Here is a 14,437-nt window from a genome sequence, read left to right as displayed (position 1 = left end):
GAATGTGAAGTTAAGGCTTAAAATGTACAGGGTTCCTATTGGAATGTTGGAAATATTTTGATAATGGATGGTGGTGAAGGTAGCACAACAATGTGAATACAATTAACGGTACTGAAATATCTGAAGGTGATTAAAAGGAGATATGTTACATTGTATATATGCTAACAGAACAACAAAAAACAATCCATGGAACTACCCTACACACACAGTGGACCCTATGTTAATTCATGGTCTCTAGTTAATAGTACAATTATAAAAATGTGCTTTCAAATGTAACAAATGTTCCACACCAATGCAAGGTGTTGGTGGTGAGGTGGTGTATGGGAATCCTGTATTTTATACCTGATTGTTCTGCAAAACCAAAACCTCTCTAATAAAAAAATATATTTCGCCTAAACTAGAAAATAAAATAACCAAAGGTAGATGGTGGGAATTAATGTAAAAGCTAAAATTACAAAAAAGTAGAAATGATACCACCAAAAACTCATTTGTTCTAAAAAATCAAGAAAAAATTCCTGGACAAGCCTGATTAGAAGAAATTCAACATTAGAAAAGAGAAAGAAGATATAATTAGACACATAGAAGAGATTAATTATATCATGTACTTCTATAGCTATAATTTTAAAAATCTACAATGGAGTTTCAGCTAAAATAAAGGGGGAACAATCCCTAAAAAGACCAAGTTAACGAAGCCATAGAAGACATAGAAAATGTACCTCCATTTAAAGACCTCCAGGCCAAATTATTTTGCAGTTCAATTTTAGTTTTCAGTGAGTAAATGAGGATTTCAAACTATTCAAGACTTGAAAAAGATTATAGCCTCTCCAAAACACTTTAAAGGTAGTAAAGACAAAAGCCAAAAACCAGTAACAACAAAATTGCCTATTTTCCATATAAGATGCAAACATTTCTAATGAAACTTAATTTACCATGAGCCAGAGTTCATTCCAGGAAAATTTAAGTATAGTTCATTTTACTCTAGAAAATCTCTAATGTGGAATAGTATATCAAATGAAGAGAAAAATCCAAATGATATCATTTGCTGAAAAAGTTAATGAAATTACAAGCTTATGTATTAAAAACTCTATTAAAATGGGAATGCAAAACTAAAATATAAAGACCATTTAGTCTAACAGCAAAAATATGAAATGGTAAAAAATACCAAAGCAATGTGAGATCAATCAGAAACTACCATTGTTTGTATTATTTTACAGGTTCTAATACAATAAATTAAGTATCATGGATATTTAAAAAGATGAAATTTTTAGATTGAAGTCCAAGCAAACACTTCACGTTAAAAACTACTCAACTAGTCAGCTGGGTAAGAAATAAAACACAACTAGCAACCAAAAATAAAGTGGGAACTATATCCCATTCACAAATGTCAAAAACCATCAACTTTGCAATAAATTTGACAAGATAAACGCAGCAATTATATAATTAAATTCAAAAACTGCATTGTAGGTCATACAACAAGGCTTGATGGAGAAAATTTTTCTGGACAGAGACAATGTGATAGTTCATCCCTGGATAGTATCTAATATAATGTAATTCTAGTCAAAATCTCCAAGTAGCTTTCTGGTAACTGGACATAATGATTTTAAAGTTCTTATGGAATTTGCTCCCAAATTTCTAAAAAATTGTGGAGAGCCTCATCTTTCCAAATTTAGTGTGAAATGCATGTTGATCACGGGAAAACACTAAAAGACTAGGGGAAAAATGGATTGGCATTCAAAATGTTTCATTCAGGTTGAAAAGCATGGGTTTTAAATCATACAGTACTGACATAAATGGTTATCTGTCCATCTGGAAAGAAGGTTCCTATCTCTCATATCACATACAAAAACAGTTTACTGAAGGGTTATAGATATGAGAAAAATTAACATAGAAGTTTAGGAAATACTATGATTTTGGAATGGAGTTAAATTTGAAAATCCAAAGGCAATTATAGAAAAACAATTGATACCGTGGAAACTTAAAATTTCTGCATGACAAAAGATCACATGGTCAAAAGACAAACTGTGAAAGCCTCACCTAATAACAAGAAAGATTAAAAATCCAATAGAAAGATCAATAAAAGGACTTGAACAGGCCAATTCACAGAAGTGGAAATACAAATTAGCCCATCAACAAAAATTTATTCAACTAGCCAACAGAAGCATAAATTAAAACAGCAAACAATGAGATAGGGTATTTTTTGCCAGTCAGAATCACAAAAATTGAAGAAATTGATTACCTCGAGGACTGGCAAGGATCCAGGGAAAAGGCACTTTGGTACATTGTTGATGTTGGGAAGTCATTTGCCAGTACCCGTTAGAACTTAAAAATGCCCATACTCTTTAGGTTATCCAACATGCATAAGAAAAGTATGATGTGCAATATTTAAACACCAATGTCTATAGGGGCAAAGAAAAAAGGAACCCAAATGGCAACAGAGGAATGGTTGATTACAGTATATCCATACAATGCGATATAATGCCAACTATGGGTAGTCCTATATATATTAAAGGGAAAAGTAACGTATATAGAATTGTCCCATTTTTTAAATCCCCCAATTAATGTGCATGTTTATGTTTATATAAGACATGGAAGGATATATCCCACATCTCTGTCCGTCAGGTTCATAGTATTGAGAAACAGGAATAGCTTTAGATAACCTTTGTATTTTTTGAGCATTGTTTTTTCTTAACCAATAAAAACAAAATGAAAACTGGGTTTCAAATATAAATTAAAGATCTTAATTTTCAAAGTGAAAAGGCTAAAGTTGGTAACTCAAGAAATAGTGGTAAGAGTAGAATTAGGGCAGCAACAACCAGAAGAAATAAAAAACGGGGGAACTGTGGGGGTGAGATTAGTCTTTTACGTTGAAGAACTAAGTAGCAGATTGTCTAAAATAACTTGGCTTAATTACATGTAGTATGCCCTATGGAAGTAAAAATTTTAAATGCCTTAAATCCACATTAATAAAGTAAAAGCCAGGCACATAAAACAGAAACCAAGTTAAATACATAGGCAACACATGTACATTAGCTGAGTCCCCAGGTAAACAGAAAGCAGCTTTTTTTTTTATATTCCCTAATATATCTTTAAGACAACTTTTAGGTTACCTTAGAGTAGGAAGCGATCATATTCAAATGAGTTAAGCTATAAAAAAGTTAAAAGGGCCACAAACTTTATTAGAAATAAGTAAATGTAACATATCATATGTACAGAAAGCACATAGTGCCAATTTTATTTGCAAATATTAAAGTACAATAACTCAAATTCATAAGTTACACTTTTGTCACAGCCTTGGCTAGATCTTGAACTATTGCAGAATTCAGCTGTGCTAGAGTGCTGATCTTAACATGCTTAGATGTGGCATACTTGTTCTTGATAGTCTGAAAAGAGAAAAGCATGATAATTAATGAAAAAAAACAAAAACATCACAAGATCCAATGGTATAACTATTAAAAGATCAACTCCTTAAAAACAGCTATGCATTTCCGGGTGTCAACTCTTAATTATTATTTCTACTTTTAAAAAACATCTTAAAGTGCCATTGATTGACTTACCATGTGCTTTGTAAGCCCACGATTCACCATGAGTAGATTCTTAGCTAGGTGCTGCATAACAGGAAGAAGGATTTCTTCAGTGTATGACAGGTAATGCTGTAGAGTTGGTGTCTAGGATGGCAAATATTAATGTAAGAAATATTTATCAAAAATGGCTCCCATAAAATACTTTCTAGATATTAATCAAGAGTGGGGTAGGGGAACCTAAGATGGTGGCTAGGTGAGAAAGGGCAAAAAAACACCTCTGTGAAAAACACTAGATAAAAACCAGAAAGTGACCCAGAACACCACTTCCAGTGTAGCACCAGCCAGACAAGGTCTGCTAAAACCACAGGGAACGTGCATTTGGTGAAACCAGGAGCCTGCATTCTGAAACGAGTGAGTGAGCCAGCTGAAAGTCCAGCAGCAGCGCTGTGGTGTGGGGAAATGGTGGGCTGGAGACGGATTAGTTTTAAAAAAAAAAAAAAAAAAAAAAAAAAAAAGCCCAGGAGCGGCTGCAGATAAGATGGGAGAGCTGTGTAGTGAAGCACGGTGGGAGCAGGCTGGGCTAACGCCTCGGTGTCTGGCGTGGAAGATACCCCTTCCCACACCCGTTGCTGATTGTCTTGAGACCAGGGGAGCAGAGGGGAGCCCAAAGGAGAAAAAACTGCATTCCTTGCAGCCATCTCCCCAGAGGGCGGGGGACGCTCCTGCCCGGGGCCAGACCCACAGCCCAGAGCCGCGCCAAGAAACCCAGTGTGAAGGGGAGTCTTCCCCACAGCACTGCACACACACCACAATATCGGCTGTGGACAGTGGCCTTTAATGCACCCACGGCTGATTGTCCCGGAGCTGGGAGGGCGGAGCTGTGCGAAAAGGGGGAAGTTAATGCGTCCCATTCAACCATCTTTGAAGCGGGCTGGGAGTACCCCTGCACGGCCCAGCGACCCAGGGCTTCCCTGGAGGCCAGAGTGCACTTGTGACTTGGCGTGGCCCTCCCTCAGCAGAGGTCCTGGAAGAGCACAGCTGGGAAGGGGGACCTGCTTGGAAATCTCAGGGACCCTACACAAATACCAAGGACTTGTGGGTCAGTGGCAGGGACAATATGTGGAAAGACTGAAATGGAAGGCTTAGGCTCCTGCAACAGCCTTATATCTCCAGGAACACCTGGGAGGTTTGATTATTAAAGCTGCCCTGCCTGCCTAACCACCCAGACATGCCCTGCATTCGGGGCGGATGGCACCGACGGCACGCCCAGGCTTGGTGCACCGATTGGATCCCACAAGAATCAAACCCCCACACACCACAAAGACAAAGTTGGGGAGAACTGACTTGAGGGGAGTGGGTGACTCGCAGATGCCATCTGCTGGTTAGAGAAAGTGTACGCCACCAAGCTGCAGTTCTGTCAAATTAGGAATCAAGTAAAGCAAATGCCAAGAGGCCAAAAACAACAGAAAATCTTAAAGCATATGATAAAACCAGATGATATGGAGAACCCATATCAAAACACCCAAATCAAAAGATCAGCAGACACACAGTACTTGGCACAATTAATCAAAGAACTACAGGCAGGCAACAAGAGCATGGCACAGGATATAAAGGACATGAAGAAGAGCATGGCACAGGATATAAAGGACATAAAGAAGACCCTAGAACAGCATAAAGAAGAAATTGCGAGAGTAAATAAAAAAATAGAAGATCTTATGGAAATAAAAGAAACTGTAGGCCAAATTAAAAAGACTCTGGATACTCATGATACAAGATTAGAAGAAGTTGAACAACAACTCAGCCTCCTTGAGGACCACAGAACAGAAAATGAAAGAACAAAACAAAGAATGGGGAAAAAAATCAAAAAAATCAAAATGGATCTCAGGGATACGATAGATAAAATAAAATGTCCAAATTTAAGACTCATTGGTATCCCAGAAGGGGAAGAGAACGGTAAAGGTCTAGGAAGAGTATTCAAAGAAATTGTTGAGGAAAACTTCCCAAACCTTCTACACAATATAAATACACAAAGCATAAATGCCCAGCGAACTCCAAATAAAATAAATTCAAATAAACCCACTCCAAGACATATTCTGATCAGACTGTCAAATACTAAAGAGGAGCAAGTTCTGAAAGCAGAAAAGCAATTCACCACATACAAAGGAAACAACATAAGACTAAGTAGTGACTACTCAGAGGACACCATGGAGGCGAGAAGGCAGTGTCATGACATATTTAAAATCCTGAGAGAGAAAAATTTCCAACTAAGAATACTTTATCCAGCAAAACTCTCCTTCAAATTTGAGGGAGAGCTTAAATTTTTCACAAACAAATGCTGAGAGATTTTGCTAATAAAAGGCCTGCCCTACTTCAGATACTAAAGGAGTCCTACTGACAGAGAAAAAAGCTGAGGGACTTCACCACCAGCAGATCAGTCCTATAAGAAATGCTAAAGGGAGCTGAGCAGGCTGAAAGGAAGGGACACTAAACAATTGACTGAAACTACATGAAGAAATAAAGATTACCAGTAAAGATCACATGGTAAATATAAATACCAATACTACTGTATTTTTGATTTGTAACTTCACTATTTACTTCCTACAGGACCTAAAATACATAAACTGTCATGATGAATCAGTGGTTTTGGACTCAATGTAAAATACGTAATTTTTGACAAGAACTACATAAAGGTGGCAGAATGAGGGAGTATAGGAATATAGTTTATGTGTCATGTTGAAGTTACGTTGGTATCAAAGAAAAACAAGATTGTTATAGATTTAAGATGTTAAATTTAAGCCCCATGGTAAACACAAAGAAAGTATCAGAGAATATGACCATAGAGATGAAAAGTAGGGGTTCCGAGAAGTGGGGGAAGGGGCAATGGGGAGTTAAGAAATGAGTATAGGGTTTCTGTTTGGGGTGAAGGGAAACTTCTAGAAATGGATGGTGGGAAGGTGATAGCATTGCAACATTCTAAATGTGATTAATCCCACTAATAGAATGCTAGGGAGGGGGTGGAATGGGAAGACTTAGGCTGTATATGTTTCCACAACTGAAAAAAAAAAGACAGCCTAAATAGATGACAATTAAATGCCAAGGATGATCCTGGATGGGATCTGAGGATGGAGGAGAGGAGACTCAAAGGGACACAGATGGGACATAAGGAAAAAGAAAAAAAAAAGCAAATATAGAATGTAAGCTTTGTATCAAGGTTGAATTTCTTGAACTTCTTAGCTGCGTTTAATGGGATTGCATAAAAGAATGTTCTTGTTCATGGGAAATGTATATGTGAATTACAGTGTTTGTTCAAGGATGTGTGCAGCTTGCTCTCATATGTTCAGAAGACAGAGCAATAGATGATGGATGATAGGGAGGGAGAGAGGGAGGGAGGGAAAGAAAGAAATGGTGGTGTGACAGGATGTTAAAGGTGGTGGATCAGGGTACTGGGGGAGTAGGGGTTGGGGTATGCTGGAGCTCTATGTATGGGGTTTGTACTGTTTTTTCAACTGTTCCTGTAAGTTTGAATTTATCTCAAAATAAATTTCAAAAAAAAAAAAACAAACAAAAAAAGAGAGGGGTAGGGATAGATACTGTATGACTGATTATAATTGAAATTTAAGACCCCTACTTCTCCAGGTACTTCTTCCATGCTTCCGTGGGAATCTGTGTTTAAACCTATTATACACTACTATAATTATAATTGTATTATTGTAATTAATTGCTAACTTGTCCACCCCAAAGCTGCACTTCATGTTCCTTTAGGCAGACTATTCCCAGGAGCCACTGTAATAAACTGCTACATATAGGAGAATTTTGCTGAATTAATCAATGAATATGAATGAACTTCTAGTAGGTCATTAAAACACATCCATCTATAAGATGGACTAACAGCTGTTCTGCCTTTCTCAGTTAGGTACAGAAATATGAAATTAGGTAATGAAATGCAAGCATTCTATGAAGATGTTATAAACAAGATACCATTTGTAATCATTCCTTCTGTAGAGTACATATTTAGGGACCATATGAATTGTCCTTTAATGAAATAAATTCTATGTATAGGCAAATATCATGTTCATAATTTAAAAGCTTGGGGTAACCTAGGTTTTATGCTTACCCATTCACCATTATCAAGAATTTTCAGTGCTAAGCAGAAAGCTCCTGCTGCAATCTGAGAAGGAGGAAAGTGCACCATATCGTAGTCCAACATAGTCAGTTCCATCAGGTATTTTGCCAAAGTATGCTGCTCAATATCAACCTGGAACAAAACCCACAGGTCACTGAGTTTCCTTCAGTTTTATTTCAGTGGCATCAGTGGCACTGACAATAAACTATATTATGCCCACATCTGTAACTACAAATGATATTTTTCTCTACAAACTGTTAAATGTAATTGCCCATGGAAGGCCTTAATACCATTAATATGTAGCCTGACTATATTTATGATATCAGTGAACATCTTTATCCCTTCCCCATGTAGTTAGGTATATAATACAGTTAGCTGAATTAGACCTACATGTTCAGCAGCACTATTCCTGAATGGATCCTACCAAAGGTTTCTCAAGAGATCTTTTTACCTCTCCAATCTTGGATGCTCTCCGAAGGAAGTGCAGGGGCAGAGGGCGACCCAGACCAAAGTTTAAAGCTCTTAGAATCTTCATTTCCATCTGTCTGATCTGGTGCTTAGTGTAAGTATGGTCAGTCACAAAGGCAAAGTCACCAATTTCTGGAGGATACATTTCTTCATATTTGCTTGCAATAAACATGGCAGTGACACCAACAAGCTGCAACATCTTCTTGGGCACACAATTATTCTGCAGTGGAAATTTTAACTGGATGAATAAGTAAGATAATTGGAAATATCTTACATAGAACTATGAAGGAGGGGTGGGAAAGACATGCTCTCTTAGCAGATCTCAATTAATGACACCCTTTCCCCAAGACAGATTTCACTCTTTCCTCCAATACTTACAGCTACGATTTGCTATGATAGATGATACGTATAGGGGCAAAAAACAAATCTTGCTTTCAAGCCAAGGTAAAGGGGGCTATTTAATTTGCTTTCAGTCACAGCATTCAGATTTCAAACCTTTAGAAGCAATGCCATTCTCGTCAGTACTAATAGCTGAAAAAGTCAGTTTCTCATGACTCATCTAGGAGTCTGGAAGGGAAAAAAACCTCAATTACTGAATTATGTTTACCTGCATGAACCGATCAATGATGGCAACAGTCATATACATGGTCTCCTGAAGCAACCTGAATTTCATCTGAACCTGTACCAGCCAGTCAATTAGGATGGCTCTCATGGTTCCAGTGACTTCCCGACCCAGTAGGTAGTTTGGTCTGACTGCTTGCTCTTCCTGCAAAAGAAATGCTGATTATCCTTAAAGTCAAGCTCCAGGTGAAATTTCTGTCCAGAAATATCATTTACCAAAGAATACCTCAAGGCATTAGAATTTATAAGATAGTTTTTAACTCCAATTTTTATATGATCCAAACAGCTCCACCATTGAGGAAGCAAGCAACCAAGCATTTTACAGGACAGTGTGGCAGGTTTTTCGTAGTCAGATCTTCCTGGGTTCAATTCACTGCTACAGCTGCTGCCTTTCACCCTGTACCTGCTCCTTCTCAAATAAAGATAACATACTATCATTTCAGATTTTTTTCACATAAAACTCTAAACTCAGAACCTGAGCTTTATGAAGTAGAGTTGCTACTAACTCTCAGATCAGCTGGAACCTAATGCTATCACACTTCTAGATCCAGGGTATAAACACAGCATCACTATGGTAGAGAAGAATGCATCAAGGACCAGCACTCAGATCTGCTTGATCTACTCTCTCAAAGTTAGAACACAGAGTTTAAAAAGTGCTAGAAACAAGGAAGAAAAGAAACCAAAGCAAGAAGGCTGGTCCTGGCAATGAAGTCTTCCTACAGAACAATTCTATAGAAAATGGAGATGCCCAAAAGGACCAGGCAAGAGACTAAAAATGTAAATGATGGCATGGAGACAATGCATTAAAAATAATTGGGTAAATCTTTCAACTGTGTAGTTTATGTTATTAGCATAAAAGAATGCTTCCTTGTTTTTTCTGGGAAAGGGCAAATGTCACTAATACAGTTTCCAGTGACATAGTATGATTAGAAAGTCATGGTAGCATCTACCCAACATTGAACTTTCCCTGTTTATAGCCTCATATAAGGAGCGTTGGTTTCGGACTTTTTTGGTATTCTATGAAGGACAATTGGAAAGTTGTAATCTGTTGTTAAGAAATGCTGCTCGAGTTACTTTAAACAGTTAATTGAATAACATTTTAATAAAGCTACGTGCAGTTTAGAAAAAAACAAAGACTCTAATAATGGTACTGACCTCAAGTTGTCTCAGATAAGAATAGATATCTTTCACATATTCACTACAAAGGTTTGGATCAGCTCCATCTTCTGCATCAACATCATTTACTGCAAGAATTACATCAGAGAAAGCCTGACACAGATATTCTTCTGCAGGGGCACATCCAGATGTTTCCATTGGGCTTGGAGAGGGAGTATCCACCTTGAAACAGAGAGACCTCTTGAAACAACAGCAAATAGGAGCACACAGTACAATTCAGGAATGAAGGTCAGATTATTGGTATCTAACTCAAGAGATCTGCTGAACAGACATCAATTTGCTTCCTTAAAGGAAAACTATTATCTTTTCAGATTTATTCAATTTCTCTTTAATAAGTGTAATACTACCAAAAGTGAAATGCCAGCTTAAACTGAACCAATTTGAAGTCAGCAGAACCTAAACGTTTCATATTCTAGACCTTCCTTCAAAGGAAAGTGGTATCTGTTTATGAGTACCATCATGTGAAGAATCTAAATGGAAGGTCAAGCCAGTCTCTAGATGTATACTTTTTTTCTCCTTCAAAATATGGGTTGCTTCTCACTGTTTAGGAGTGACTAAGGATCAACCGACTTTACTGTCATTAATCATTTCTTTAAGCTCTCTTCTCCACATTGAGCGCCTTCCTCAAGTTATCTGGTAAGGCACTGATTTCTTGAAGTCCTTGAGCTTAGAATTTAAAAGAAATAGTAAATAAAGTAATGAGAGATTGATTCTAGGAACATGAGTAGCAGGAGGGGAAGTTTAGGGATAGCTCTAGGAGTTGATGTTTGAGTTGTTTTGAAGCATGAAAAAATTAGCTAGATGAAATAGGAGTGGGAGAAGGCATTCTTAATAAGTAGGAAAGCACAGGCAGGAATCAGTACACAACATTCAAGGAAACCTCGGGTAGTTTGGTATGTCCATATTAATGACTGCCTGCTATACCTCTAATGTGCCATGTTCAGAAAATCAATACTAAAGCAAAGATACTTCAAATCTCTTACCCTTAGAAATCAGTGTCTAGGTTGAATGACTTTTACAGATCCTTTTTCCAACTGGCTTTAAGTTTAAATATTAGAGCCTCAGAATACATTTATTTCATTGCAATGCCTGCAAAATGCCTTTTCTAGATGGCTTGTCTTTCTTTTACAGGAGTGGATACATTTCTGTACCTGATATTTAATAAAATGTTCTTGGTTTTTGAGACCAACTTGTTAATTCATCTTCTTGCCTACTCTCTGAAGAGCTAGCTACATTTTCTTTCTGCTTCACACCTTTATATATTCCAGTGTTAAAGGCTTATTACCCAATGGCCACATTAAGGAATAAAAAAGAAAATTCACACCATTGAGGCTCCTAAAACCGGAGCAGTGTATTCTTCCTAAGTATATTACTAAGCCTGTCATCTTTCTTTGGTAAAAATGTTACCATCTGAGGTATCATTTCTTTCTCCTAGCAACTTCTCTTATTTTAGGATATATATAGAGAGAATTGCTGGAAAAAAGGCACACCTGAACAGGAGATACAGTCTTATTTAACTCTGGTATTATCATACAGAGGTCTAATTAATGTCACACTAAGTTAGTATACCTAGAGAAACCAGGTGACTGAAAGATTTAAGAGAACATTCTGTGTCTGACACAGAAATGACTTGTAATTGGTCAGCAAAATCTTTGGTCCAGGCAGCTACAACTTAATACCATTAACAAAGGTGGACAGTATAGGAGAGCACATAGAAGCACAGGTTCTAAAGCCAGATAGCTTAGGTTTGAGTCCTGAACGTGCTACTTATTAGCTGTATGACTGCGGAAGAGATACTTATAACCTCTCTAAACCATTATCTAAAAAGTAGAGGTCATAACAGCTACCTGGGAGAGTATTATGTGACGATTAGGTGGGTAAATGCATGGAAAGTACTTAGTAGAACCTGCCTCACGGTAAGCACTAAAATGTTCTATTAGTATTTATTCAAATGCTATCCCATTCATTAGTCAGATGAGGGGGAAGAACACTAAAACAGGTAACAAGTTTACCAAAATAGGCTCAGGCGAAACTTTTTCTTCTTTAATGGGCTCGGGCTCTGATTCTGGTACTGGTACTGGTTCTGGTTCTGGCTCTGGCTCTGACACAGGCAAAGCTGCTTTTTCCAGAGGTTTGGGTAGTTTTTTAGCAATAACTTTCCCAACAGCTGAAGTTTTTGATTCCTGTAGATGAAAAGAAAAGAATGGAATGTTCGTCCAGCAAGAGTCACAGTTGTGAGGTGAGGGCTTACAGAGAAATTACGCCAGGAAGATAAGTTACCTTTTTCAGAGGCATTTTGGCCTGTGGTTGTTCACTGACTTTGTTACCGATGTCTCCAAGAGCTGTTCTTGGCCTCAGCCCGGTCTTGGAGGCTGCAGCAGCGGCCAAAGGCACTCGCTTTGCGCCTGCCATACTGATCTTCGTCTTATTTTCAGTATTAATTTTCGTGTTCTGCAAGAAGCAAGACCATTTTAGAGCTGGCCAAGCCAGGCTGGGGTTAGTCAAGGGTTAATTAAGGTGGGGCACAAGACAAGATCTCGGGGGTGGGTGGGGAGAAGCCGGGTGAAATGGCTAGGAGAGGAAACCTGGGTTCCAGGGTCTTCTTGGGCTGTGACACAAGTTAATTCCCTCCCTGTATCTCTTCATTCACGAAATTGAAGGGTTTTCTACGACTCCCGGACAACTCTAGAATACCGTGAATCTACCTTTGAAAGGAAACCGAAACAAGAGCCTCCAACTGCACGCACCTCCTCTCTAGGAAGGGGTTAAGTGGTCGGTGGCGGCTTACTCCAAGCGGCCCTCCATCACCTTTTAAAAAAGGTTTCCCCTCAACCCTACACCTCCCCCACCCCCAACACTAATCCAAGGCCCTTCCAGTTCTCTTTTCTCGCCGTCCTCGCTCCGTCCTTACTTCCCCCAAACTCCCCCACCATGCAAGGAGCCCTGGGCTTCTCCCCGTGACCTTCCATCCTCCTCCCCAAATCGCCGCTCTGGTCCTCTGCCAGTCGCGGGGCTCCGGCAGGCGAAGAAGGACGAGAGGGCACGCAGTGAAGAAGGCCACGTTTGTTCACGGTTCGCAGCAACTCACCCTGGTGACTCGGAGCGCCATGGCTTCCTCTTCACCAGGCAGCAGTTCAGAGGGGAGAAGCAGAATCCGAGAACCCCGACGAACCGGGGACCAGAAACACCACAGTGAAACAGCCGTTCGTCCGCAACACGCCGGGAGGAGCCGGGCCCCGCCTCAAATTTAAACCCCGCACCGCTCCCTCTTTATTGGCTTCTTCGTGGCACTCGCTCCCTTCCCATTGGTGGCTGCCAGTTCCTCCGAGAATGCGTTTCCAGGGCGATCCCGCGAAGACCTTCGATAAGGGGGCGGGGCCAGAGCGAGGGTGCGGCCCCGAGCGCGGGAGTGGGAGGGTGGAGCCGGGGTAAGGGCAGGGCAGAGCCTCGCGAGGTCTGATTCTGCGGCTGCGCTTTCTGGACCGCTGCTTTTGCCAGCTGGAGAAGTATAGAGGCGCGCGCCGCCGAAGTACGTAAAGACGCCTTGTTGTCTTTGAAAAGTGACAGGACGGGGGTCTCAGTTTTAGAAGCATGATAACCAGTTATGACTTTAGTCGTCCTTATTGATACACACTTTCCTCTTCCACAGTGGCATGTAGCATCAATATCATAGTTCATGAAAGGCTTTGGTATGCATTCTTTCATTTGATCATTCCAACAGCTCTCTGGGGTGGAGCAACTGAAGCTCAGAGAGGCTTAGGTGACTCTCCAAGGATCGCAAATAATTAACGCGGGGATTGGATTAGGTTTTCGGATCCATGATATTTCCACAGCATTGTCTGAAGAATAATGTCAGCTTCTTAACCTGCTAGATTACTTCAATCAATCATATTTTTTTCCCAAAGCCAATCTTTTGTTTTAGTGTTTTTACTTGGAAAATAATTTCAAACTTAGAAAAGTCGCAACCATAAAAATATTACAAGGAATACCCGTTTACTCTTTACCCAGATTAAAATATCTTTGCAATGTGTAATTCTTAAGAAATTGACATTATTACAATATTTTCTTTAATCTAGTTTATATTCTAGTTTTGTTGATTGACCTAATCATGTCCTTTATAATATTTTCCCTGTACAGGATCCAGACAAGTTACAAGGGAGAAAAAACAAAACAGTAATTTTACCATGGAGAAACAAGGCAACGCTTTTAACAAGTGATCAAAATTTAATTATCATGTCTTTTCAGCGTCCTCTAATCTGAACAGTTTCCACAACTTTTCTTTGTCTTTTATGACATTGACATTTTTGAAGAAAACAGTACTGCCTTCCACTTTTTTTTAATAGACCTTTCTCATTTTTGTGTTTGTCTAATGGTTCCTCGTGATTTTAATTGGTATTATGCATTGTTGGCTGTAATATTGCATAAGTGATATATCCTCAGGATATCAAATCTGTAGAAATACTATGTCCATCTCTTCCTCATAGGTGATAATAATTTTGATCACTTGTTAAAAGTGTTGCCTTGTTTC

The 14,437-nt window shown here is 39.0% G+C and overlaps 1 protein-coding gene across 1 annotated transcript; it reads right to left on the bottom strand.

The window, feature by feature from the left end:
* Positions 1–3,205: 3,205 nt before the first annotated feature.
* Positions 3,206–13,113, bottom strand: CCNB1 (cyclin B1). Its single transcript, XM_037801529.1, has 9 exons — positions 12,998–13,113; positions 12,190–12,360; positions 11,922–12,092; positions 9,889–10,071; positions 8,720–8,878; positions 8,096–8,332; positions 7,636–7,776; positions 3,555–3,665; positions 3,206–3,380 (listed from the first exon to the last, which is right to left on the bottom strand). Exons 1-9 carry the CDS (start codon positions 13,016–13,018, stop codon positions 3,273–3,275), a joined length of 1,302 nt encoding a protein of 433 aa, XP_037657457.1. The 5' UTR covers positions 13,019–13,113; the 3' UTR covers positions 3,206–3,272.
* Between the last annotated feature and the right edge of the window lie 1,324 nt (positions 13,114–14,437).

Source organism: Choloepus didactylus, chromosome 13 (genome assembly GCF_015220235.1).
Source record: "Choloepus didactylus isolate mChoDid1 chromosome 13, mChoDid1.pri, whole genome shotgun sequence".
Lineage (NCBI taxonomy): Eukaryota > Metazoa > Chordata > Mammalia > Pilosa > Megalonychidae > Choloepus > Choloepus didactylus.
Note: the sequence above shows the minus strand (reverse complement) of the source record. Positions and strands in the feature narration are given on the sequence as shown.